This window comes from Suncus etruscus, chromosome 1 (assembly GCF_024139225.1).
Source record: "Suncus etruscus isolate mSunEtr1 chromosome 1, mSunEtr1.pri.cur, whole genome shotgun sequence".
In the NCBI taxonomy this organism is placed as follows: domain Eukaryota; kingdom Metazoa; phylum Chordata; class Mammalia; order Eulipotyphla; family Soricidae; genus Suncus; species Suncus etruscus.
In genome coordinates, this window is record NC_064848.1 from 138,670,545 (window position 1) to 138,695,595 (window position 25,051).

At 47.1% G+C, this 25,051-nt stretch overlaps 2 protein-coding genes and 1 non-coding gene across 3 annotated transcripts in view; 2 read left to right on the forward strand and 1 right to left on the reverse strand.

The window, feature by feature from the left end:
* The first annotated feature begins 5,892 nt into the window (after positions 1–5,892).
* LOC126012033 (60S ribosomal protein L35a-like) lies at positions 5,893–6,532 on the forward strand. The gene is made up of 2 exons (XM_049775821.1): positions 5,893–5,909; positions 5,982–6,532. Exon 2 carries the CDS (start codon positions 6,006–6,008, stop codon positions 6,336–6,338), a length of 333 nt encoding a protein of 110 aa, XP_049631778.1. The 5' UTR covers positions 5,893–5,909; positions 5,982–6,005; the 3' UTR covers positions 6,339–6,532.
* A 9,257-nt stretch (positions 6,533–15,789) lies between these two features.
* Positions 15,790–15,897, reverse strand: LOC126028982 (U6 spliceosomal RNA). Its single transcript, XR_007502651.1, has one exon. It is a non-coding gene; the product is annotated as a U6 spliceosomal RNA (small nuclear RNA).
* A 5,275-nt stretch (positions 15,898–21,172) lies between these two features.
* NRF1 (nuclear respiratory factor 1) overlaps positions 21,173–25,051 on the forward strand; it is a 147,976-nt gene continuing 144,097 nt past the window's right edge. The window contains exon 1 of the mRNA XM_049774815.1: positions 21,173–21,281. The gene's annotated coding sequence lies outside the window, so the exon portion shown is untranslated. The remainder of the gene's footprint in view (positions 21,282–25,051) is intronic.

Here is a 25,051-nt window from a genome sequence, read left to right on the forward strand (position 1 = left end):
CTGATGCAGGGTGGACAGTGGAAAGTTAATTCAAAGGCGAATTATAGAAAAATCTCACAGGAGGTCATAGTCAGTGACACAAGCCAGCCACCAGGGACAGACACTGTTTAATTTACTTCTGTAAGGGTACCTGAAGCGGCAACGTTTGGAGAGTTTAAAAGTAGAACAAGGGGGGCCCGGAGAGATAGCACAGCGGCGTTTGCCTTGTAAGCAGCCAATCCAAGACCAAAGGTGGTTGGTTCGGAATCCCGGTGTCCCATATGGTCCCCCATGCCTTGCCGGAGAGGAGCTATTTCTGAGCAGACAGCCAGGAGTAACCCCTGAGCATTGCCCAGGTGTGGCCCAACAAAACAAAACAAAAACAAAACAAAAAAAAGTAGAAGGGGGGGGGCTGGAGAGATAACATGGAGGTAAGGCATTTGCCTTGCATGTGGAAGGTCAGTGGTTCAAATCCCGGCCATCCCATATGGTCCCCTGAGCCTGCCAGGAGCAATTTCTGAGCATAGAGCCAGAAGTAACCCCTGAGTGCTGCCGGATGTGACCCAAAAACAAACAAAACAAGACAACAAAAAAGTGCGGGGCCAGATGGATAACATGGAGGTAAGGCATTTGCCTTGCAATGCAGAAGGACGGCATCCATCTGGTTCCCCGCGCCTGCCAGGAGCCACGAGTAACCCCTGAGTGCTGCCATGTGTGACCCGGGGGACCATATGGGAAGCCAGATTCGAACTGATGACCTTCTGCATGAAAGGCAAATGCCTTACCTCCATGCTATCTCTCCGGCCCCCCAAGAGTGATTTTTGGCACAGAACCAGGAATAATCCCTGAGTGCCACCAAGTGTGGCTCAAAAAGAAAAAAAGAAAAAAAAAAGAAAAAGAAAAAAGAAAATCAAAGAAACCTGACCACTTTGGGGCCTGAGAGAGAGAGCACATCAGTAAGGCTTTTGCCTTGCATTCAATCGACCCAAGGCACCTGGTTTGATTCCCAGCATCTCATATGGTCCCCCAGCCTGCCAGGGGCAATTTTTGAGTGCAGAGCCAGGAATAACCCCTGAGGGCCGCTGGGTGTGACCCAAAAAACAATCAATCAAATAAAGTTTAGAAAAATAAAAATATCTCAAACTCAGGGCTGGAGTAATAGTCCAGCAAGTAGGATGTTTGCCTTGCCCACAGCCAATCCAGGTTTGATCCCCAGCACCCCAAATGGTTCTCCAAATCCTACCAGGAAGGAGTTATTCTGAGCACTACCAGGTATGGTTCAAAAAACCAAATAAGTAAATAAATGGCTAACACTTGTTTCCAGGGTCTGGAGGAAGGTGGAATGAATAGGGAATGGGGAGTTATGATTTTATAATTTATTTGGGGGCAGTTTATTAGTAACATTTGTGGTGCTCAGAGGTTGTTCTGTGCTCAGGAGTGACCCTGGTCTCTTCCTCAAGGGAACAGAATGGGGATTTTGAATGCTGGGCACCATGGCATCTTCATGGAAGGCAATGTCCCTCCAATTAGATGCGGGAGTTAGGATTTATTTGTTTGTTTTTTTGTTTTGGGCCATATGGTGGCACTCAGGGGTTACTCCTGGCTCTGAGCTCAGAAATCGCGTCCTGGCTGGCTCGGGGGGACCATATAGGATGCCGGAATTCGAACCACCATCCTTCTGCATGCAAGGTTAATGCCCTACCACTGTGCTATTGCTGTGCTGTCACTCAGCCCCCAGGAGTTGGGATTTAGGGGTCCTGTTTTAGCTATGAAGAATGAAGTTCTGGGGCCAGAGAGATAGCATGGAGGCAAGGCATTTGCCTTGCATACAGACAGGACGGTGGTTTCGACATCCTGGCAATCCCATATGGTCTCCCCCACCTGCCAGGAGTGGATTTCAGAGCTCAGAGCCAGGAGTAACCACCTGCAGAGCTGCCAGGTGTTGACCCCAAAAACAAAAACAAAAACAAACAAACAAACAAAAAAGATGAAGTTCTGGCTATTCCAGGCTGTCCTCTGGTGGTGAACTGACTATTTGGTGCTTGAAGGGAGATGCAGTTGACATCAGGCATATTGGAGTTGTGAGTAACAGGACTCAACTTGATGGTGCTTAGGAACTCATTTGGTGGCAAGGAATGGAGTCAGGGCTTGCCAGGTGAGGCCCTGTCCCTAGACCCTGAGAAAAAACTTCCAAGAAAACCAAGTAGAGGGGCCCTGAGTTGTAGCACAGCAGTAGGGCATTTGCCTTGCACGTGGCTGACCCAGGACAGAATTGGGTTCAATCTCCAGCATCCCATATGGTCCCCCAAGCCAAGAGCGATTTCTGAGTGCAGAGCCAGGAGTAACCCCTGAGCGCCACAAGAGAAGAAGGAGGAGAGAGGAGGAGGAGGAGAAAGGAGGAAAATGGGGGAGGGAGGGGGAGGGGGAGCGGGAGGGGGAAATAAGAAGAAAATCGTTCCTGGCTCGGGAGACCATATGGGGCTTTGAGGATCGAACCGCCTTCTGTCCTAGGTCAGCCGTGAACAAGGCAAACACCCTACTGCTGCGCGACCGCTCCGCCCCCCTCCCAAATATTTTTAATTGATAAAAGTGGGGACTGGAGGGGCCGGAGAGTTGGCGCAAGTAGTAGGGCATCTGCCGTGCATGCACTAGCCTAGGACAGACCGCAGTTCAATCCCCCAGCATCCCATATGGGCCCCCAAACCAGGAGCAATTTGTGAGTGTATCACCAGGAGTAACCCCTGAGCGTCACCGGGTGTGGCCCAAAACAAACAAACAAAAAAGAGGACTGTCAAGATAGTTTAAAAGGTTCGAACAAATGTTTGCATATGGAAACTCTGGGTTTCATTATAAAAAATATATATATATAAAATGGCCAAGAGATGCTCAATGGTTTGAGCATATTCTTTGCATGCAAGAGGCCCAGGTTCAATCCCCAGCAGCAAATGGTTCTCTGAAAACTGTTGGGATCAACCCTGATTGGGTACATTACCATCCCCCCAAAAATGAATAAATCGTTTTCAGAATTATTCTGAGCTTGAGGGAAATGAAAAAAAATCCTGAGTGTGAAGAAGGCTGGAAGGCAACCCAGCGTACTGGAGTATTTGCTTTTCATGAAGGAGTCCCAGCTTTGATCCTGCACTACATGGCCCCTGATCATAGCCAGGATGACTTCCAACTACTCAGCTAGGAGCACCCCTCAAGCACATCAGGATTGTTCCCCAAAACAAAACAAAAAGAATAAAAACTCATCAATGTGACGTGGAAGAAAAAAAAATTCAGGGGCCCGGAGAGATAGCACAGCGGCATTTGCCTTGCAAGCAGCCAATCCAGGACCCAAGGTGGTTGGTTCGAATCCCGGTGTCCCATACGGTCCCCTGTGCCTGCCAGGAGCTATTTCTGAGCAGACAGCCAGGAGTAACTCCTGAGCACCACTGGGTGTGGCCCAAACAAAAACAAACAAACAAAAATTCAAATATAAAAAATTTCAGATTTGGGCCAATGAAATAACATATTTGTTAAAAAGCTTGTCTTGTGGGGCAGGAGAGATAGCATGGAGGTAAGATGTTTACCTTGCATGTAGAAGGTTGGTGGTTCGATCCCCTGCATCCCATATGGTTCAAGCCAGGAGCAATTTCTGAGCGCAGAGCCAGGAGTAATCCCTGAGCATCACCGGGTGTGGCCTCAAAAACCAAAAGAAAAAAAAACGAAACAACAATCAAAAACTTCCTTGGAGGCTGAAGTAATAGGACAGTGGGAGGGTGCTTGCCTTGCATGCCGTCAACCCAGGTTCAGTGTCAGGCAGCATCTGATCTCCTGAGCACCACCAGGCATAATTCCTGAGTGCAAATCCAGGAGCAACCCCTGAACATCGCTGCCTGTGGTCCCCAAACAAACAAAAAACAAACAAAAAATCTTCCAAGGGCTTTAGATCATGGTTTCTTTGAATTTTTTAAAAAATCTTATTATTATTTTTTTAAACTTTAGATTGATTGTTTGGTTTGGGGCCATACCCAATGGTGCTCAGGGGGTTACTCCTGGCTCTGGACTCAGAAATCGCCCCTGGCAGGCTTTGGGGACCATATGAGATGCGGGGAATCAAACCGGGTCCCTCCTGGGTTGGCTGCGTGCAAGATAAATTCCCTACCACTGTATTCTGTCTCTGGCTCCTAAAACATCTTATTTCTTTTTCTCTTTTTTCTTTTTTCTTTCTTTCTTTCTTTTCTTTCTTTCTTTTTTCTTTTTTTCTTCTTTCTCTTTCTTTCTTTCTTTTTCTTTCTTTTTTTTCTCTTCTTTCTTTTTTCTCTTTTCTTTCTTTCTTTCTTTCTTTCTTTCTTCTCTTTCTTTCTTTCTCTTCTTTCTTTCTTTCTTTCTCTCTTTCTTTCTTTTTCTTTCTTTCTTTCTTTCTTTCTTTCTTTCTTTCTTTCTTTCTCTCTTCTTCTTTCTCTCTCTCCTCTTCTCTCTTCTCTCTCTCTCTTTCTTCTCTTCTTTCTTTCTTTCTTTCTTTTTTTTTTTTGGTTTTTGGGCCACACCCGGTGACGCTCAGGGGTTACTCCTGGCTATGCGCTCAGAAGTCGCTCCTGGCTTGGGGGACCATATGGGACGCCGGGGGATCGAACCGCGGTCCGTCCTAGGCTAGCGCAGGCAAGGCAGGCACCTTACCTCTAGCGCCACCGCCCGGCCCCCTTCTTTCTTTCTTTCTTTTTTTTTTTTTTGTGTGTGTGGTTTTTGGGTCACACCCGGCAGTGCTCAGAGGTTACTCCTGGCTCCATGCTCAGAAATTGCTCCTGGCAGGCACGGGGGACCATATGGGACGCCGGATTCCAACCAATGACCTTCTACATGAAAGGCAAACACCTTCTTTACCTTCCATGCTATCTCTCCGGCCCCATCTTATTTCTTTATTTCTGGTTTGGGGATCATTCCTGGCAGTGCTCAAGGGCTAATCTTAGCTTTCTAATTGTAGTTCATACACAGAGCAGAGCTCCAGCCTACTGAGCTATCTTTTCAGCCTGAAATGGTTTTTTTGGGGGGGAAGGTAGGTAGAGGTGGAATAGGAGTGAGATAAAGTTTGGAACATACCTGTGACTTAACTTAGGGGTTACAGTAGGGTGTTTTCCTTGCATACAGCTGACCCGAGATGGACCCAGGTTCGAACCCCAGCATCTCGTATGGTCCCCTGAGCCTGCCAGGAACGATTTCTTTCTTTTTTCTTTCTTTTTCTTTTTTTTTTTTTTTTTTTTCTTTTTTTTTCTTTTTTTTGGTTTTTGGATCACACCTGGCAGCGCTCAGGGGTTACTCCTGGCTCTACACTCAGAAATCGCTCCTGGCGGGTTCAGGAGACCATATGGGATGCCAGGATTCGAACCACTGACTTTTTGCATGTAAGGCGAACGCCTTACCACTGTGCTATCTCTCTGGCCCCAAACTTTTGTTTTTGTTTTTTTGGGTCACACCCGGCAGCACTCAGGGTTACTCCTGGCTCACAGGAATGATTTCTGAGCACAGAGCCAGAAGTAACTTCTGGCGATGCTGGGTGTGGCCTAAAAACAAAACAAAACAAAACAAAACAAAAAGAAAGAAAAGAAAAAGGAAATTTATGCTTGGGGGACCATGTGCTGCTGGGGATCAAACCAGATTTGGCACAATTGAGCAAGGCAAGTGTCTTAACCCTTGTACTATCTCCAGGGTCCTGGAGTTTTTTTTTTTTTTTTTTTTTAGAGGGTTGGGCCACACCAAACTCAGGGATTATTGCTCAGGCAGGGGTTACTGCTGGCAGTAATTGAACCTACTCCTGGCAGGGATTGAACTCAGGTCGGCCACATGCAAGACAAATGCCCTACCCACTGTGCTATCACTCTAGCCCCTGGGATATTTCTTTTCTATAGAAAGCAAGTGAACTCTTTCCGCCATCTTGGACTCCCGTGGAGGTGGGTGAATCCCTGGCGCGGAACTTTGGGTGTAAAATAATGAAGTTAGGAGCGCTTAGATGGTTCAAAGAGGCCGGGGCTAATTAGAAGACAGACATGGCTGGAAGGCTGTGGTCTAAAGCCATTTTTGCTGGCTATAAACGGGGTCTCCGAAACCAAAGGGAACACACAGCTCTTCTTAAAATTCAAGGTGTTTACGCTCGGGATGAAACTGAATTCTATCTGGGCAAGCGATGTACTTATGTGTACAAAGCAAAGAACAACACTGTAACTCCTGGTGGCAAACCTAACAAAACCAGAGTGATCTGGGGAAAGGTAACTCGTGCCCATGGAAACAGTGGCATGGTTCGAGCCAAATTCCGAAGCAACCTTCCTGCTAAGGCAATCGGTCATAGAATCCGTGTAATGCTGTACCCCTCAAGGATTTAAGCTTACTGAAAAGTAAATAAATAAAGTGTAGATACTTTTCTTGGTTTTTCTTAATGTCTTCAAAAATGCATTTGTACTTCATTATATGTTTAAAACACTAGTTTGTTACCAAAGAACATCAGAATTACATGTCATGGTCATTACAGAGATCAATTGATAATAAATTGATGCTGGCACCTGTAAAAAAAAAAAAAGAGCAAGTGAAAAGCATCTCTAGTAGAGGCAGACTGGTAGTTGTGAGGCAAACAGGGATAGACGGAGCAGACACTAGTGAAGGGTCATTGTGGAAATACTGTATGCCTGAAACCCAATTATGAGTGACTTTGTAATTTCACAGTAACTAAATTAAAAAAAATCAACACATCAACCATAATAAATATAAGTAAATAAGCAAAAACCAAGAACACCTTACAGTTAGAAATGGTTAAGATAATAACGTTTGGGCTGGAGATGCAGAGTGGGGGTTAAGGCCTTGCATATGGCAGACCCTAGTTTGATCCCCGGTATCTGCAAAAATAATCCCTAAGCACAGAGTCAGAACTAAGTGCTAAGTACCTCTAAGAGTAGCCCTAAAATAGGGGCCGGCGAGGTGGCGCTAGAGGTAAGGTGTCTGCCTTGCAAGCGCTAGCCAAGGAAGGACCGCAGTTCGATCCCCTGGCGTCCCATATGGTCCCCCCAAGCCAGGGGCGATTTCTGAGCGCTTAGCCAGGAGTAACCCTGAGCGTCAAACGGGTGCGACCCGAAAAACCAAAACCAAAAAAAAAAAGAGTAGCCCTAAAATAAAACAAGATGATACATTTTATGTTCTATATATGTTTATAAACTGAATTGGACCTCTTCCCCAAATCCTTATATTCAAAGCTTAATTCATAGTACCGGTATCTCAGAATGTGACTTTTTGGGAACTGAGTCTTGAAAGAAGTAATTATTTTAAAATGGCATTATTAGGGAAGACAGTGATCCAGTCTCCTCATGAGATGTAGAAATGTGGTCCCACAGTGAAACAGTTACTTTGAGGACCAGACTTGGAGATGCACAAGAGAAATGACCATGGAATCTACATTCAGATGGTCTCTATCAGAAAACCAAGAAAAGAGACCTCAGGAAAAATCCTGCTGATACTGTGGTTAAAGATTCCTACCTCAGCGCTCTTTTTTTTTTTTTTTTTTTTTTTTTTGGTTTTTTGGGCCACACCCATTTGATGCTCAGGGGTTACTCCTGGCTACGCGCTCAGAAATTGCCCCTGGCTGGGGGGACCATATGGGACGCCGGGGAATGCCAGCAGGTTCCGGGGACCATATGGGATGCCATCTTCTGCATGCAAGGCAAACGTCCTACCTCCACGCTATCTTTCCGGCCCCACCTCAGCGTTCTTGAAGAAGCTAGCCTAGTTGTGATATTTTATTATGACAGCCTTAGCAAACTGAGGCAGTATATTTCACTCCAAAACAAAACAAAACAAAAAGGACAAACACAACTTAAGTTGATACCCCAAAAGAAAGCCCAAACAAGTAAATAAGACCAGTATGGGCCACATGAGTGTGGAAAGCCATGAAGAGTCACAGAAAGTGCATTAAGAGACATGTTTGGGGCCAGCGAGGTGGCGCTAGAGGTAAGGTGTATGCCTTGCAAGCGCTAGCCAAGGAAAGATCGCGACCGCGGTTCCACCCCCCAGCGTCCCATATGGTCCCCCCAAGCCAGGGGCAACAATTTCTGAGCACTTAGCCAGGAGTAACCCCTGAGCATCAAATGGGTGTGGCCCGAAAAACAAAACTAAAAAAAAAAAAAAAAAAAAAAGAGAGACATGTTTGGTGCTGCCATATTTGAGCAGGTTCTTTGCTCCATTAGACCACTAGTGGTCAGTGTGTGTGTGTGTGTGTGTGTGTGTGTGTGTGTGTGTGTGTGTGTGTGTGTGTGTGTGTTCCTAAATAAGTTCTAAACCTTCACTATGACTCTGAACTCTCTTTGCAGGTAGGGTCCCTTTATTTGCAGATTAGTTTCTTTTCTTTTCTTTCTTTCTTTTTTTTTTTTTTTTTTTTTGGTTTTTGGGTCACACCCAGCAGCGCTCAGGGATTACTCCTGGTTCTACACTCAGAAATCACTCCAGCCCCACAGATTAGTTTCTTACCTGACAGAGAATTCTCTGGTTGAATTCTCAATTGAATTCTTTGTTGCTCTGGAGCCTCTGCAAACATTTTCCCCTTTCTTCGCCATCTTTACTTCTCCTAAATGTGAAGGTGGCTCTCCTCTTTCAGGGCCATCTCACTCTTGAATCTTCTCACCTCCTTAGGGCCATCACTCTACCAACATCCTCTTTTTCTGTGCATTCAGACTTGGTCTACAGGCTAGTTCTTTTCACAAGCTCATATATATGTTAAAATCTCTCACATTCTACTTTTGACTCTAGCTCTTTCAAACTTCCACAACCCCTCCATGATTCCTTCATTCCTTCTGATCATTATTCATTTTGTTATTTGCTTTTGTTTTTTGAGCCATGCCTGGTGATGCTCATCAGGGACATCGATTTAATAAAGATCATCAGGAAGAGAAAGGCTTTCTAAAAATGATTGCTAAAATTTTCTAGGTCTATAAGTAGGTGAGATTAAAGGATTGAGTTTAAGGTGTACATGTTTTAGGGGCCCAGGGATAACCCAGGGGTAGAGTACCTGCTTTGCATGCATGAGGCCAAGTTCCATCTAGCATCTACTCAGTATAGGCTGAATAGAATCACAGCTGCAATGTTATTTGAGATTTCAAGGGTCACAACAATGTAGAAATAATACAGTTGAGCCCAGCAATCAAGTATGTGATTCTAGCATTGAAACAACAACAAAGGGAAGGGAAAGGGAAATTTTTAAAAAGCACAAAAACAGGGTCTGGAGTTAATTGTACAGTGGGTAGGGTTTTGTCTTGCATGTGGCTGGCTAAGGTTCAACTCCTGACATTCCATATGGTTCCCAAGCCTGCCAGGATTAAACTCTAAGAAGTGCTGGGTGTGATACCCAAACAAAAATGAACAAATAAAAAAATAATAAATAAAACAAAAGATCTTTCAAGCCTATGTTTTCCCTTGAGCATGTATGTTTTTCACTTCTGTTTCTTTGCTGCCCATGTTCTCTCTTGAATACAAATCCCCTTTTTCTCCTCTCACATAATTCTAAACAAAACTACCTTGATTTACTAAAAGGAAAAACTAAAATTTAGGACCAGAGAGTTAGTACAGTATTACAGTGGGTAGGGTATTTGCCTTGCACAGGGCCAACCCTGGTTTAATCTATAACATCACATATGGTCCACGAAGCACTGCCAAGTATGATCCCTGAGCACAGAGCCCTGAGCATTGTCAGGTGTGACTTGAAAAAGAAAAAAGTCACAAATCCCCAAATCATAGGTCCTAAATATGTTACCTTCATAAAGTAATTATTATATTTTTGTCTGGCAGTCAACCTAGTAGTGGCTCAGGAGATCCTGCAGTCCAGCCTTTTTTCACCATGCAGAATACATGCACTCAGCCTGTTGTTTTATTTTTTTGGGTTTTGGACCACACTCGTTTGATTCTCAGGGGTTACTCCTGGCTAAGCTCTCAGAAATTGCCCCTGGCTTGGGGGGACCATATGGGACGCCAGGGAACGCCGGGGGATCGAACTGCGGTCCTTCCTTGGCTAGCGCTTGCAAGGCAGACACCTTACCTCTAGCGCCACCTCACCGGCCCCGCACTCAGCCTGTTGAGTTGTCTCTTTGCTCGGAGCCATTTATAAGTATTTTTTGTAACTTCTGTGGCACAGGCAAAGGAACAAGGCTTAAGGAGTTGAGTGACTGGACAAATCCTTGACAGTAGGAGGTGGTAGGGATACCCTTGGATGAAGGATTTTGACTCCCCAAAAGTCACATTCTGATGCCACCTGTCTTCTCAGGGAAGGCCTCAGGTCTCTAACTTGAGGGTGCTTTGCTTTTGTTTTTGTTTTTTAAAAAACAGACCCCTTGGGGCCCGGAGAGATAGCACAGAGGCTTTTGCCTTGCAAGCAGCCGATCCAGGACCAAAGGTGGTTGGTTCAAATCCCGGTGTCCCATATGGTCCCCTGTGCCTGCCAGGAGCTATTTCTGAGCAGACAGCCAGGAGTAACCCCTGAGCACTGCCGGGTGTGGCCCAAAAACCAAACCAAAACCAAAACCAAAACAAAAACATAGACCCCGGTCCGAGAGATAGCATAGAGGTAAGGTGTTTGCCTTTCATGCAGAAAGTCATTGGTTCGAATCCAGGCATCCCATATTGTTGTGTTGAAACCTCTACTTAGGTTATTATCAATAAGGTCTCCTGATCTGCAATCTTTCGCCCAGTGGTGACCCTTTTAGCATTTTGGGCAAAGACCTGGTTTACAGAGTAAAGCATCATTCCCTTGGTAACTGGGAAGGTTTATGGGGCCCGGAGAGATAGCACAGTGGCGTTTGCCTTGCAAGCAGCTGATCCAGGACCAAAGGTGGTTGGTTCAAATCCCAGCGTCCCATATGGTCCCCCGTGCCTGCCAGGAGCTATTTCTGAGTAGACAGCCAGGAGTAACCCCTGAGCAATGCAGGGTGTGGCCCAAAAACCAAAACCAAAACAAAACAAAAACAAAAAACAAAAAAATAAACTGGGAAGGTTTGTACCGAGTCTAAGTGGGGTGGGGGTTGGGGTTCCCCATAGACATTCCGACAGGCATAGAGGAAATCATTCACATCTGCCTTTTCATTTAATGTATTCAATACTAATCTACAGGCCGAATTTGCATTATGATAAGGCAAAGATTTTACTAGGAAGTTTCTCATCTCCTCATCTTCAACTTGTAACTTCAGAGCATCTTTAATCTTACCTACAAATTCCGCATATGGCTCATAAGGGCCTTGGGTAATTTTTAAAAAGTTTTCTCGGGCCCGGAGAGATAGCACAGTGGCGTTTGCCTTGCAAGCAGCCGATCCAGGACCAAAGGTGGTTGGTTAGAATCCCGGTGTCTCATATGGTCCCCCGTGCCTGCCAGAAGCTATTTCTGAGCAGACAGCCAGGAGTAACCCCTGAGCAATGGCTGGGTGTGGCCCAAAAACAAAAAACAAAAAACAAAAAACAAAAAAAAAAAAAGTTTTCTCTACCAATGCTGTTAGAATCAATTTTTTCCCATGATGACAATGCAATATCCCTAATTAAATTTAAGATTTCTTTAGGTAAAGCTGCTTGTGTCTGAATATTTGCAAATTGATTTTCTGCCATCAATAATTCATACAATAGAGTAACACCTGCCACTTTTTTTTTTTGTACCATCCGGGCTATATAATTTGGCTTTTACGCCTTCTGAATAGTACATTTCCCATTCAGTTCGCTGTTTAGATGACAGGCATATTTTAGTGATTCTTTTAAAATTATACAAAGTCCAAGATGAGTTATGATTCCAAAGTCTTAGTAACTCCACACTGTATGGTGATTTTGGACTATACTCTTTACATGCTTTTTTAAACCGATCTAATTCTTCCAACTGATAGGGTACATAGTTAGAAACATTTACACCATGTAAAGGGGATGAGGCCGAATTAGCAAAATTACTCTGAATAGAGCTCTGAGGCTGTGAGTGTGGTTCATTGTCTGAATCTGCACTGTTGTGCGATTCAATTTTGTGAATAGAATCAGGCCTCACTTGTGGAGTTAGTACCGGAGGTTGATCATTGTCCTGAGTCACTAGTGTCATGCGATTCGCTAGAATCTATGCTTAACTTTCCGAGTTGTTTTTCTTCCAGCAAAAATTCATATATTGGTTGATGGTGGGGGCTGGATTTGTCAGCCTGCACCTTGGTCTGAATTTTTGTCAGAAAGATTTCCTTATTATCCATACTGGTTTTAGCCTCACCATTTTCTACACTTCTATTTCCTAAATACCAGCCAATAACTATGCTCACAGTAACAACATGAGCCAACACCAGAAATTCACAAACTATGATGGCTGGGAGCAATGCAATTTTTATTTGAAATATAGACCACAACCATTCCAACTGCAGTGATTGTCCTTAGATCAAAACCTGAGCGCTGCCGGGTGTGACCCAAAAGCCAATAAACAAACAAACAAACAAAATAACATAGACCCTAGTCCTAGTAAGATCTTGAGTTCCCCAGAGTCCCAAAGTGCCTTTGAAATTGTTCCCATTATGCCAGGGCCCTGATGATCCTTATGTCACTTCACCTAGAGATGCAGAGAGGGATGCCATTCCGGAGGCTCTGCAGTTTATCAGTGGGGGACAGAGGAGGTTCTCAAGATAATGTGGGTCTCAGCCCTATCCTGTTTTCAGTCTGCCAGAAAGAGATGGCACCCACTGCTGCTCCAAAGTACTTTAGGGCAGTATGATGCTGTCCTGCCCCACACTGAGTTCCCCTTTTATTTTTCTATACTCCCACTCCAATGTTTATTTCTACAACTTTCCCTCCAGTTAGTGGTCTTCACTTTCTACCCAGAAATCTCAAGAAATCTCATGCTTGGCCTTCAAAAACAAATCAAAGGGACATATCTGCCAAAATTTCCCAAATCAGAGCTGTCAGGCCAGTGCTCTGCTAACCTGAACCACCACTCACTAATTCTTCTTTTTTTTTTTTTTTTTCACTCACTAATTCTTTACAGGTCAGTCAAATGCCTCTCAAACTGATTGAAAGCATAGTCAAGTGTGGAGACTCCTGCATCATTCTCAAGGGGGAAAAACTTCCTAATTTTCCTGCTCTGAGCCCCGATATTAGTCAGTCATATCAAACAGGTCCCATTCTCTCTTTTTATTTTGGATTTGGAGACCAAGCACAGGTTGACATGCATGCAAGGCATATGCTTTTCCATTGAGTCATATCCTGGTCTGTCAATTCTCACCTTTCTCTTTTGAGAGGCGCCACACCCGACCGGTTACTCTGGGGTTACTTCTGGCTCTGTATTTAGGAATTACTCTGGCAAGTTTGGCAGACCATATGGGATGGAACCTGAGTTGGCCCTGTGCAAGGCAAATGTTCTACCAGCTCTACTATTGCTCGTGGCCCAGTCAATCCTCCTTCTCCTCCTCTCCTCCTCCTCTCCTCCTCCTGCCTCCTCCTCCTCCTCCTCCTCTCCTCCTCCTCTCCTCCTCCTCCTCCTTCTTTTTTGGTTTTTGGTGGCACTCGGGTATTCCTGGCTCTGTGCTCAGAAATCATCCTGGCAGGCTTGTGGGGACTATATGGGACTCTGGGGATCCAAACCCAGGTCCGTCCAGGTCAGCAGCATGAAAGGCAAATGCCCTACTGCTGTGTTATCACTCCAGCCCCCAGTCAATCCTTTTTTTTTGTTTTGTTTTTGTTTTTGGGGGGGCCACACCCGGCGGTGCTCAGGGGTTACTCCTGGCTTTATCTGCTCAGAAATAGCTCCTGGCAGGCACAGGGGACCACCATGGGACCCCGGGATTCGAACAAACCACCTTGGGTCCTGGTATCTGCTGCTTGCAAGGCAAACACCGCTGTGCTATCTCTCCGGTCGCCCCAGTCAATCCTTTTTAATGCAATTCTTTTTGGGAGGTTTGTTTTTGCTTTGGGGCCACACCCTGCAGTGTTCAGGGTGTACTATTGACTTACGGCACTTAGGGAATCACTCCCTGGCAATGCTCAGCGGGACTATATGAGATGCCAGATCAAACTGGGTTAACTGAATGCAAGGAAAAACACCTAACAAACTGAACTATTGCTCAAGCTCCCAGTTCTTTTTTTTTTTTTTTGGGGGGGGGGGGGCCCCACACCCGCGGTGCTCAGGGGTTACGTCCTGGCTGTCTGCTCAGAAATAGCTCCTGGCAGGCACGGGGGGACCATCTGGGGACACCGGGGATTCGAACCAACCACCTTTGGTCCTGGATCGACTGCTTGCAAGGCAAACACCGCTGTGCTATCTCTCCGGGCCCCTCCCAGTCCTTTAAAAAAATTTTTTTGTTTTTTTGAAGGGGCAGGGAAGGAGAGGCTGTGGGTGGGCCAAATCCAGCAGTGATCGGGACTTACTCTGGCTCTATGTTCAGGAATTACTCTGGCTGCATTTCGAAGATATTATTCTGTGCCAGAGAAAGAAGCAGGGGCTAGCACCATGCAAGGCAAGTGACTGAATTGTAAATTTCTCTGGCCCACTTAATGCATCTTCACTTGATCTTAACCAAAAGGCTGAGAAGCGATGACTTAATGCATCTTTATGCATTTCAGAGCTTTTTGTTCTTGTCTTTTTTTTTTTTTTTTTTTTTTGTTTTTTGGTTTTTGGGCCACACCCAGCAGTGCTCAGGGGTTAACTCCTGGCTATCTGCTCAGAAATAGCTTCCTGGCAGGGCTTGGGGGACCATATGGGATGCAGGGAGATCCGAACCACCACCTTAGGTCCTAGGTCGGCTGCTTGCAAGGCAAATGCCACTGTGCTATCTCTCCAGCCCCTGGTTCTTGTCTTTTTTTTTTTTTTGGGCCACACCCCGTTTGATGCTCAGGGGTTACTCCTGGCTATGTGCTCAGAAATCGCCCCTGGCTTGGGGGGAGACCATATGGGACACCGGGGGGATCTGTTCCTTGGCTAGCGCCACCTCACCCGGCCCCTGTTCTTGTCTTTTTTAAAAAATAAGATATGGTCCCCTTCCTCCCTGCAAAGGGAAGTAGAAAGAGCCTGTCTAGAGTACAGGCTGGTGTGGGGGTGGGGAGGAGGGACACTTGGGATATTGTGATGGGAATGTTTGCACTGGTGACCGTTTATATATATATATATAAATATATATATTATAATATATATATATATAATATATATATTTATATATACACACACACACACACATATATATATCAAGAGAAAAAAACCCAAAACAAAAAGCACAGAGTCAAAATCTCTGGAAAACATGAACTCTAAGTTCTAATCACCAAACTTTGCTCTTCAAGTTGATAACCAGGGGTTAGGGATATTGCAATATGAGAACACTGATGGTACAAATTAACACTGGTGGTGGGATAAAAAAGAAAAATATTTATTCTATTTATAAAGGAATACCATGTTTGTTTAGTGAATTTGAAAATCATTATTGTAATTTATTAAAGATATTAATAGTAAAACTAATGCATGTTGGAAAGAATTTCAGTACATTGGAAATAATTTACCAGATATTTTGCTTCGGTTTTGGTAGAGAAAATTTATCATTGCCAATAAAAGTATTTTATCAGGTCTTAAAGAAAAATAAATAAAAAATAAAAAAGAATATGGAGGGGCTGGAGAGATAGCATGGAGATAAGGCATTTGCCTTACATGCAGAAGGATGGGTGGTTCGAATTCTGGCATTCCCATATGGTTTCCCTGAGCCTGCCAGGCAGCGATTTCTGAGCATAGAGCCAGGAGTAACCCCTGAGCGCTGCCGGGTGAAACCCAAAAACGAAATATATATATATATATAGTAATATATATATATATATATATATAATATATGGGAACACTTCACAACTTTGCATGTCATCCTTGCACAGGGGGCCCATGCTAAATCTTCTCTGTATCATTTCAATTTTAGGTATATGCTGCTGAAGTGAGCACTTGTCCTTTCTTTCTTTTTTTTTTTTGTTTTTTGTTTTTTTTTGTTTTTTGTTTTTTTTTGGGTCACACCCGGCAGCGGCTCAGGGGGTTACTCCTGGGCTCTACCGCTCAGAAAACGCTCCTGGCAGCACGGGGGGACCATATGGGATGTCGGATTCGAACCACGCATCCTTCTGCATTTAAGGCGAATGCCTTATGCTGTGCTATCTCTCTGGGCCCCTTTTTGTTTTGTTTTTTTAAAGGGGCACACCTGGCTGTGCTCTGGGATCACTCTCTGGTAGGGGACAGTGGACCATATGGTATGATGGGGATTGATCATCAAGTTGGTTACATATAAATGCTCTACTTGTTATACAATAGCAAGAAATATCTCCAGTCTTTTTGCATATATCTGCTTACTAGTTGATAGCTGCGACTCTGTTGGGGGCCTTTTTTACTTTTTTTTTCTTTTCTTTTTTTTTTTTTTTTTTGGTTTTTGGGCCACACCTGGTAACGCTCAGGGGTTACTCCTGGCTATGCGCTCAGAAGTTGCTCCTCGGCTTGGGGGACCATATGGGATGCCGGGGGGGATTGAACCTCGGTCCTTTCCAAGGCTAGCGCAGGCAAGGCAAGGCACCTTACCTCAGCGCCACCACCCCGGCCCCCCTTTGTTGGGCCTTTTTAAAAAAATTATTTTATTGAAACAATTGTGATCTACAGAGTCCTTTCACAGTTGAATTTCAGATTTAGAGTGAGGTCAGAGCCATTCTCACCACTAGTTGTCAACCTCCCCACCACCTATGAAATCAGAGTGCATCCTTATACCACCACCCTTTGCACCCTGGTCTGCAGTATAACAAGGCCCATTTAAGTTTAAATTGTTCAAGTTAGGTCTCTTGATTCTATTGTCGTTGACTTTGGCTTGGATATTTCTTTTCCCCCACTAATGCACCTGAGATCACTTGGCTCCTGGCCCCCCAGACTTTATTTATTCCTTTCTTTTTAGTTTTATAGAAAAATGCAGAAATATGTGGTAAAACATAATAATCTGTGTCCCAAGGTTCTATGAAAAAAGCAGAGAGCCCCTATTTAAAAGATAATAAAAATATAAAAGAAAAAAGGGTATGTGTGTGGAAAGTTGGATTTTTTTTTTTATAGGCACAGCAAAAAATATGGGGGAAAATAGAAAAGAAAAACCTTTGGCCTAAAAACAGGGAGGACTCTAACTATGAAGCATCTGGTTATAAGACCAACTTTTTCTTGGCCTTTTGTTTTCTTCTTAGACTTGTCTGCTTTTGGGGGACAGAGGGATTTCTAGAATTTTTGGTCATCTAGACTAGCTTTTGCACAGAGTAACTGAGATCCCCAGGTTCAATTTTTTCCCCCCTAAAATATGTTTTTTGTTTTGTTTAGTTTTTTGTTTGTTTTTGGGGTCACACCCGCAGCACTCAGGGGTTACTCCTGGCTCTATGCTCAGAAATCGCTTCTGGCAGGCTCGGGGAACCATATGGAATGCCGGGAAATCGAACCACTGTCCTACTGCATGCAAGGCAAACACCTCACCTCCATCTATCTCTCCAGCTCATTTGTTTTAACGTAATTTAAGGCTGGGGGTCTGGGTGATAGAATACAGGCCATGTGGATGACATGGGTTCTGATCCTTGGTACTGCAAAACCAAAAAAAAATAATTTTACATTTATGGAGGGTAGACACAGAAGTCTTTTCATCATATTTTATTGAAGGTTCACTATGAGCTAAGTTTGTCGTGAGATACTGGTATATACTCATAAACAAGATGTAAATCTATGTCTTCCTATAGTTTTTGGGATTGGAGGTATAGGAACTAAGAGGTGGTGTGGAGGGACCCGGGGACGGTGGCGAGGTGGCGCTAGAGGGTAAAGGTGTTTGCCTTGCAAGCACTAGCCAAGGAAAGATCATAACCGAGGTTCGATCCCCCCGCCCATTTGGTCTCCCTAAGCCAGGGGCAATTTCTGAGCACTTAGCCAGGAGTAACCCCTGAGCATCAAATGGGTGTGGCCCCAAAACAAAACAACAAAAAAAGAGGTGGTATGGAGAAGAAAAAAAGCTCTTGCAGAGCTTCTAAACTTTTTGTACCTGGAAAACCCAAACTTTTTTGCACCTATGCAAAGATATGCTTCTTACCCCATATATATATTTATCTAAAATATCAGGTTTTTTTTGTTTTTGTTTTTGTTTTTGTCTTAGTTTTAGGGTTGTAGCAGGTGAATGCCCAGGGATTACTCCTGGCTCTGCACTCAGGAATTGCTGGCCAGTAGGCTTGGAGGAACCCGAGTTGGCCACTGCAAAGCAAGCACTTCTATTTGCTGTACAATCTCTCTAGCTCTGATATAAAAGTTCTGGAAAAAAAAAATCTAAAAATCAAACGGTAAAATACCCCATCCCGGTGCTATCTCAGAGTTGGGTGTTCTCTTATATATCTGGTTTCTTTGATGCGGGTGCTTCCCATAAATTGCTCAGTTGGTGCTTCTTCTATGGTAATCTACAAGTAAAACATTACTGGAATTGAAGAACATCAGGCAGAAGCCTTTTACCTCTGAAGCCTTATCCACCTATGACTCAGGTTTAGGAAAGTGACATTCCCTCCATATCCACCTTCTGCATCTGCAAAACTGGGATAACACACTTGCCTCCTAAACAGCATTGGAGAATTAAAAGAAGAAACAATCTAGTCTGTTAGATTGTGTGTTTGTTTTGTTTTGGGGCCACTCCATGAACTGGAGCCTACCATGTGTAAAGTAACCTAGTCCTTGGAGTTATTTTCCCTGGTATTGTTTCGTTTTTTTTTTTTTTTTTTTTTTTTTTTTTTGGTTTTTGGGCCACACCCGGTAACACTCAGGGGTTACTCCTGGCTATGCGCTCAGAAGTTGCTCCTGGCTTGGGGGACCATATGGGACACCGGGGGATCGAACCGCGGGTCCGTCCAAGGATAGCGCAGGCAAGGCAGGCGCACCTTACCTTTAGCGCCACCGCCCGGCCCCCTTTATAGTTTTGTATCTTTTTTTTTTTTTTTTTTGATTTCCCTGGTATTGTTAAGGACTCTGGGCTTGGCACAGAGTAAACTGAGTTTGCAAGTACTGGGTTGGTGATGGAAAGATCCAAGAACTCAAGCTGGGAGGTGCTGAGCCTCTGGGGGAGACAGTACTCATGGGGAGATCTGAAGTTATTATAGAAATTATTCAGGGAAGAAGGAAGAGAGAGAGAGAGAGGAGAGAGAGAGAGAGAGGAGAGGAGAGAGAGAGATGAGGAGAGCGAGAGAGAGAGAGGAGAGAGAGATGAGAGAGAGAGAGAGAGAGAGAATGAGAATACAACAAAAGGAAAAACTCAAACACCTGCTGTTCAGAGAGCGACCCAGGCAAAGCATGTGAAGTGGAAGAACTTCCTGTGTTATACACCCCAGAACTTTCCAGCTCCACTGTAGCCTGAAGGAGAAGTTGTGACAGATGAAGCCAGAGATGCAGAGGTGGGTGAGGTCATGAGAGGGCCCTAAAGCTACCTCCAGGAATGTCAGGGCGTTTAACTTCGATGTAATGTGATCTTATTAAACCTACCAAGGCAAGGGGAAATGACCAGATTTGCTTTTTTTTGCAAGTCCATGCAAACTGCAGGGTGGAGAATGAATTAGGGATATTCCAGACCAGGGAAACTAAGAACAGGTTTGAGCTAATGAGGGCGGCCTGACTTGGGTTCGATTCCTTCCCCCCAACTTTTTTTTTTTGGGCCCACACCTGGCAGCGCTCAGGGGTTACCCCTGGCAAGGCCAGAGGGACCAAATGGGATGCCAGGGATCGAACTCAGGTCCGTCCTGGGTAGGCCGCGTGCAAAGCCACACGCCCTACTGTTATGCTATTGCTTTGGCACCATGGGTTTGATCCTTCCCCGAGGCCCCTCAAGAGTGATCCAGAAGCATTGTAGGGTATGACTGGGGTGTTGGGGGACAAAACAAAAAACCAAACCGAAACCAAAAAATAACCCCTAAACCAAACAATTTCCTTTTTACAGATAATTAAAATTTGGGGGGGGGGGTTTGTCACATCCGGAAGCACTCAGGAGTTACTCCTGGTTCTATTCTCAAGAAATCGCACCTGGCTGGCCAGGAGGACTATATGGAGGGTGGGGGGGGAACCATACGGGATGCTGGGATTTGAACCACAGTCCTTCTGCATGCAAGGCAAACGCCTTCCTTCCATACTATCTCTCTGGCCTAGATAATTTAAATTCTGATGTAAGTAGTAGGGGGGAAAAAGTTTCCCTGGTTTTTGTCAAAGAATACCTTGGGGGCTATTTAGAAGTTTCCCAAGGCTCTAAAAACTCTGGGTACATTCTCCACCAAAAGAATGTGGGAATGGAGCGTGTGTATTGAGGGGTGTGTGTTGTGGAAGAAGTGGTGTTGAAGAAAAAGAGCCGAGGGCTGCAGGAGACTCCTAGTTTGCTTTTCTGGCACCGCCTGGCTCTGGTGCCACTGCCAGGGGTAGCTCTGCTCCGGTTCCTCTCCGGGCTGCCCCCTAAAAAGTGTTCTGGGGACATCGAATGGGATCAGGGATTCAACTTCTCAGTCCGATGCCGCTGTTGCTGCTGCGAGGACACTCAAGACACGCAGAAAGACCCTGTGCCACCGTCCCCCTGCTCAGGCAGCTTGCGGAGGGGGCTGGTGGCGGTGTCCCCCTCAAGTCCAGTTCTCTGACTCCCCTGCGGCTCTTGCACAGCGAGGGCTCGACTCCCCAAGTCCCTCAGCACAACCTGGCGCGGGGGGGACCCCAGGGCCGAGGCACACGCGGCCACACTCGCTTTTCCCTCCGCAGGCACTGGTGGCCCCTGGCCAGAAGGTCGTGCACACTCTGGGGGGACGGAAAAGGGGTCCCCTGATGCCGATTTCGGGAGAAGTGGGGGGCGAGACACGGCCCGGGGTCCGGAGAGACGAGCGGCGCCCATCTTTGGCGGCCGGCGCCACTCGGCCTTCTCGGAGCGGCGAGCACGCCGGACGAGCCCGAGTGGCTTCCCGCGGCTCCGGCTCCATCCGGGCCCTTGGCGAACGGGCGGCGGCGAATTGGCGGCAAAAGCGGCGGGTGGTGGGGTGGGGTGGGGTGGGGTGGGGTGGGCTGGGTGGGGGCCGCCCGCGCCGCGCCGCGCCGCGCCACACTCGCAGCGGCTCCGACCTTTCCCAACATGGCGGCGCGGCCCGGGCGGGGGGCGCGGGCCCGTGCGTCGCGTTGCGTGCTCCCCCTCCCCCCGGCGGCGGCGGCGGCGGCGGCGGCGGCAGAGGCGGCAGCGCTCGCCATTGCCGCTTGGTGGCAGGAGGCTGCGAGGAGCCGGCGCGGTCGCAGTCTCCACGGCGCAGGCCCACGGTAGCGCAGCCGCTCTGAGGTGAGTGCCCTACCGCGCAATCTCCAGCTATTTCAGCCCCGGCGCAAGCCGCAACACGCCCGCCCGCCCGCCGGCCGGCCGGCCCGCCCCGCCGCCGCCACCCCCGCCGCCCCCGGCTCGGAGCCCGGGCCCCGCGCCCCGCCCGCCCGCCCGCCCGCCCGCCCGCCTCGGCCGGGGGGCCCCGCGCCACCGCCACCGCCACCCCGAGGATAGCGCAGGGCCGCGCTAGGCCCCGCGGCGGCCCGGCGGCCCGGGAGCCCCCCGGCGGGGGCTGGGAGCGCGGGGCTCGGCCTGCCCGCTTCCCTCCTCCCTCCCTCCCTCCCTCCCTGCCGGCGGCTGGGCTCGGGCTCGGAGCGGAGCGGAGCGGAGCGGGAGCGGGCGAGGCCGGGCCCGGGCCCATGGGGCGCTCGGCGCGGGCGGGCGGGGCGGGTCTGCGCGGGACCGAGCGGCGGCTCCCAGGGCGGGCGGGCCGGGCATGCCGCGGGCGCGGGCGCGGGGCGCGGCTTGTCCCCGGCGGGAGAGGAGAGGAGAGGAGAGCGAGCAGAGCAGAGGCGGCGAGGCGAGGCGAGGCCGCTCTTTCTCCCTCTCCTCTCTCTCGCCGGGCTGGCGTGGGCCGGCTTCCCCGGTGGACCCGGGCGGGCGGGCGGGTGTGTGTGTGTCTGTGTGTGTGTGTGTCTGTGTGTGTGTGCGTCTGTGTGTGTGTGTGCGCGCACTGGGTGGAAGGGACGCTGCCATAGGGCGAGTCGAGTCGAGTCGAGTCGCGTCGCGTCGCCCACCTTCCTCGCAAGTTCGGAGGCGGGCCGGGGCGGCACTTCGAGGAGGAGGGCGCAAAGTCCTTTTGTACGCCGAGATCGGGAGCGACATTGTGTTTCCTTCCCCGCCGAGATGCTGCTGCTGCTGCTGTTGCTGGGATGGAGGGCCCGCGGTGGTCTTGCCCTGCGGGGTCTGCAAAGCCCCCGGGGTTTAGTGCTAAGAGCCTGCTGGGTTTGTTTGGGGGTCTGGGGAGCGGCCCCGGGAAAGACACCGAACCTGGTCTTGCCGGAGGGGACACCTCCAGGGCTTCCGCTGCTTTTGCGGGCTGGCTGTTTGTTAGTGCCCCCGGCTTTGCCCCCATTTCACGCCCCTAAGCTTTGGGGATGGAAAGGGATGGGATGGGATGGGGATGGCGGGTGTGAGTCCTCGAGGCGATTGGCCCTGCATGCACGCCTGCATGTTTGTGTGCATGCTGGCTGGCTGGCTGCTTGGCTGTGATGCCCACCGCGTTTCCTCACCTGTTGTGCGTCGTTGTGTGACTTGCTGTTTCCGAAGTTTCTGCCAGGCGTGTGACTCTCTGCCCCTCTGGATCTGAACTTGGAGTGGTTCAAAAATTCGGGATGATGATTTTATTTATTTATTTATTTATTTATTGGCGAAGGGGTGTAAGGGGGGATAGGGACACTTCGAGTGCTCCTCTGCTCCAGCCGGTTGGAGGAGCTGTTGCTTGTTCCATCCCATCCTGAACGTTAGGACTAAAATCTGTTCTTTTCTTGCTGTGTGAGCCGGTTGTCAGTGGACTGGGTTCTTTCCTGCGGTCAGAGCAAAATCCTGCCTTTTCTCCCGTGTGTGGGGACACTGTTGTGATTGGGAAGCTCTTAAGGTTGAAAAGAAAGTCGAGTGGGTCCTGCAGCGTGGCCACATTCCCCTGGGCCTTTTGTCCTGCCACTCGCTGCCCACAGTCACCCCTGCCTATCTCTTTGGGGAGTCCTGTCTTGAATAATCCCCCCCCCCCCCGCTTTGTTCTGGAATAGTAATTTATGGGGTTGGAGACCTTAGAGATGCTTTTTTGAGTGATATTCCGTCCCTTAATTCACTAGTTAACCTGACTCCAGAATTGTTGACAAGTTCTTAATGTTATCCCATAATGTCATCTGGTGAAGGTATGACTCGTTTGATATCTGTTGTGTGTAGTCCCATTCTTATTAACTTTGGTCTTGAATTGGGTGCCATATTTTTGTTCCATAGGACTTTGATTGTTTTTCTTCTAATAGAGGTGGATGTGACTTTAAGCAAGGGCCACGACAGAACAAAACCATGGGATTAGTAGTTATTATTTATTCTTTTGACATCTCCTTATTTAAAATCTTTGATTTGATCACTTGTACCTTGTACTTCTCTCCCCTAGCTTAAGCTCAAAATTGATGAGGGAAAATTATTATTTTTTTTTATTGGTAGTCTCATTGGGGGGAGAGATGTTCTTTTTTTTTTTTTGGTTTTTGGGTCACACCCGGCTGTGCTCAGGGGTTACTCCTGGCTGTCTGCTCAGAAATCGCTCCTGGCAGACACGGGGGGACCATATGGGACACCGGGATTCGAACCAACCACCTTTGGTCCTGGATCGGCTGCTTGCAAGGCAAACGCCGCTGTGCTATCTCTCCGGGCCCGGAGAGATGTTCTATTCCCAAATGAGGATAGGAGTTTCATGAAAATTGTTTTTTCCCTCCTTTACTTCTTTAAAAAATGTAGCGAAGAAATTCAGTTTTCTCACTGGAATATATCCCATTACTTTAGTGAATTAAGTTATAGGAGCGGGAGATAATGAGTGATCTTATTCAGATAAAAGAAATAATGAAGGAAGAAATTCAGTTTTCTCACTGGAATATATCCCAGGGTGTATATTTCAGTGGAAATCTAAAGTGTAGACTTTTGTTTTCTCAGTTTACAATTATGCATCCATCTCTATTTAGAGTTAGGGAGCCAGAGACTAGCCTCCATGATTTAATGTAAATTATTTATAATAAGTTTTTTTGTTTTTTTGGGTTTTGGGCCACAGCGGCAGTGCTCAGGGGTTACTCCTGACTCTGCTCAGAAATCGCTCCTGGCAGGCATGGGGGACTATATGAGATGCCGGATTCAAACCAACATAGGTCCTGGGTGGGCTGCTTGCAAGGCAAACACCCTACCCGCTGTGCTATCTCTCCCGCCCCTATAATTATTATTATTATTATTATTATTATTTTTTTTTTTTTTTTTTGGTTTTTGGGCCACACCCGGCATTGCTCAGGGTAACCTCCTGGCTGTCTGCTCAGAAATAGCTCCTGGCAGGCACGGGGGGACCATATGGGACACCGGGATTCGAACCAACCACCTTTGGTCCTGGATTGGCTGCTTGCAAGGCAAACGCCACTGTGCTATCTCTCCGGGCCCTCCTATAATTATTATCTTTTATAGGACCTATATTTGTAATCAGCTAAACCTCAGGGGTTGTCCTCAAAAAGTATTTATGTAAAATCATCAGAGATGGGAGACTTGTATTCTGGGATTAAATTTTTTAGGGGGATTAAATTTATTTAAAAGTTTGTTGGTACCTAGGGGCTGGAGCCATAACACAGTGGTGTGCAGGATGTTTGCCTTGCACGTGGGTGACCAGGTTTGATCCGTGGCATCCCATGTGGTCCTCCGAATATGCCAGGAGAAATTTTCTGAGCTCAGAGCCACTAGTAACCCCTGAGCACAGCCAGGTATGGCAAAAGCAAGCAAAACAAAACAGAAACAAAAAAACCAACTTGTTAGCAGAGAGATAGTACATTCTATAGAGTACTTGCTTTGCACAGAGACGACCAGGTTTCGGTTGTTTTGCACCATGTAGAGATTCCCAGAGCCTGCCAAGCAAGAACCCTGAGGTGTATAGCGAGGAATAAAGCCAAGTATTATGCTCCCAAAAACCAAAAAATACAGAACAAAGCTCTTATAAATAGGCTTTGGGCCATACCTGGAAGTTCTTGGGGACCTTA

What these genes read in the sequence shown, in the direction of transcription:
- LOC126012033 (XM_049775821.1), top strand. Translation starts at nt 6,006, where the DNA reads ATGGCTGGAAGGCTGTGGTCTAAAGCCATTTTTGCTGGCTATAAACGG.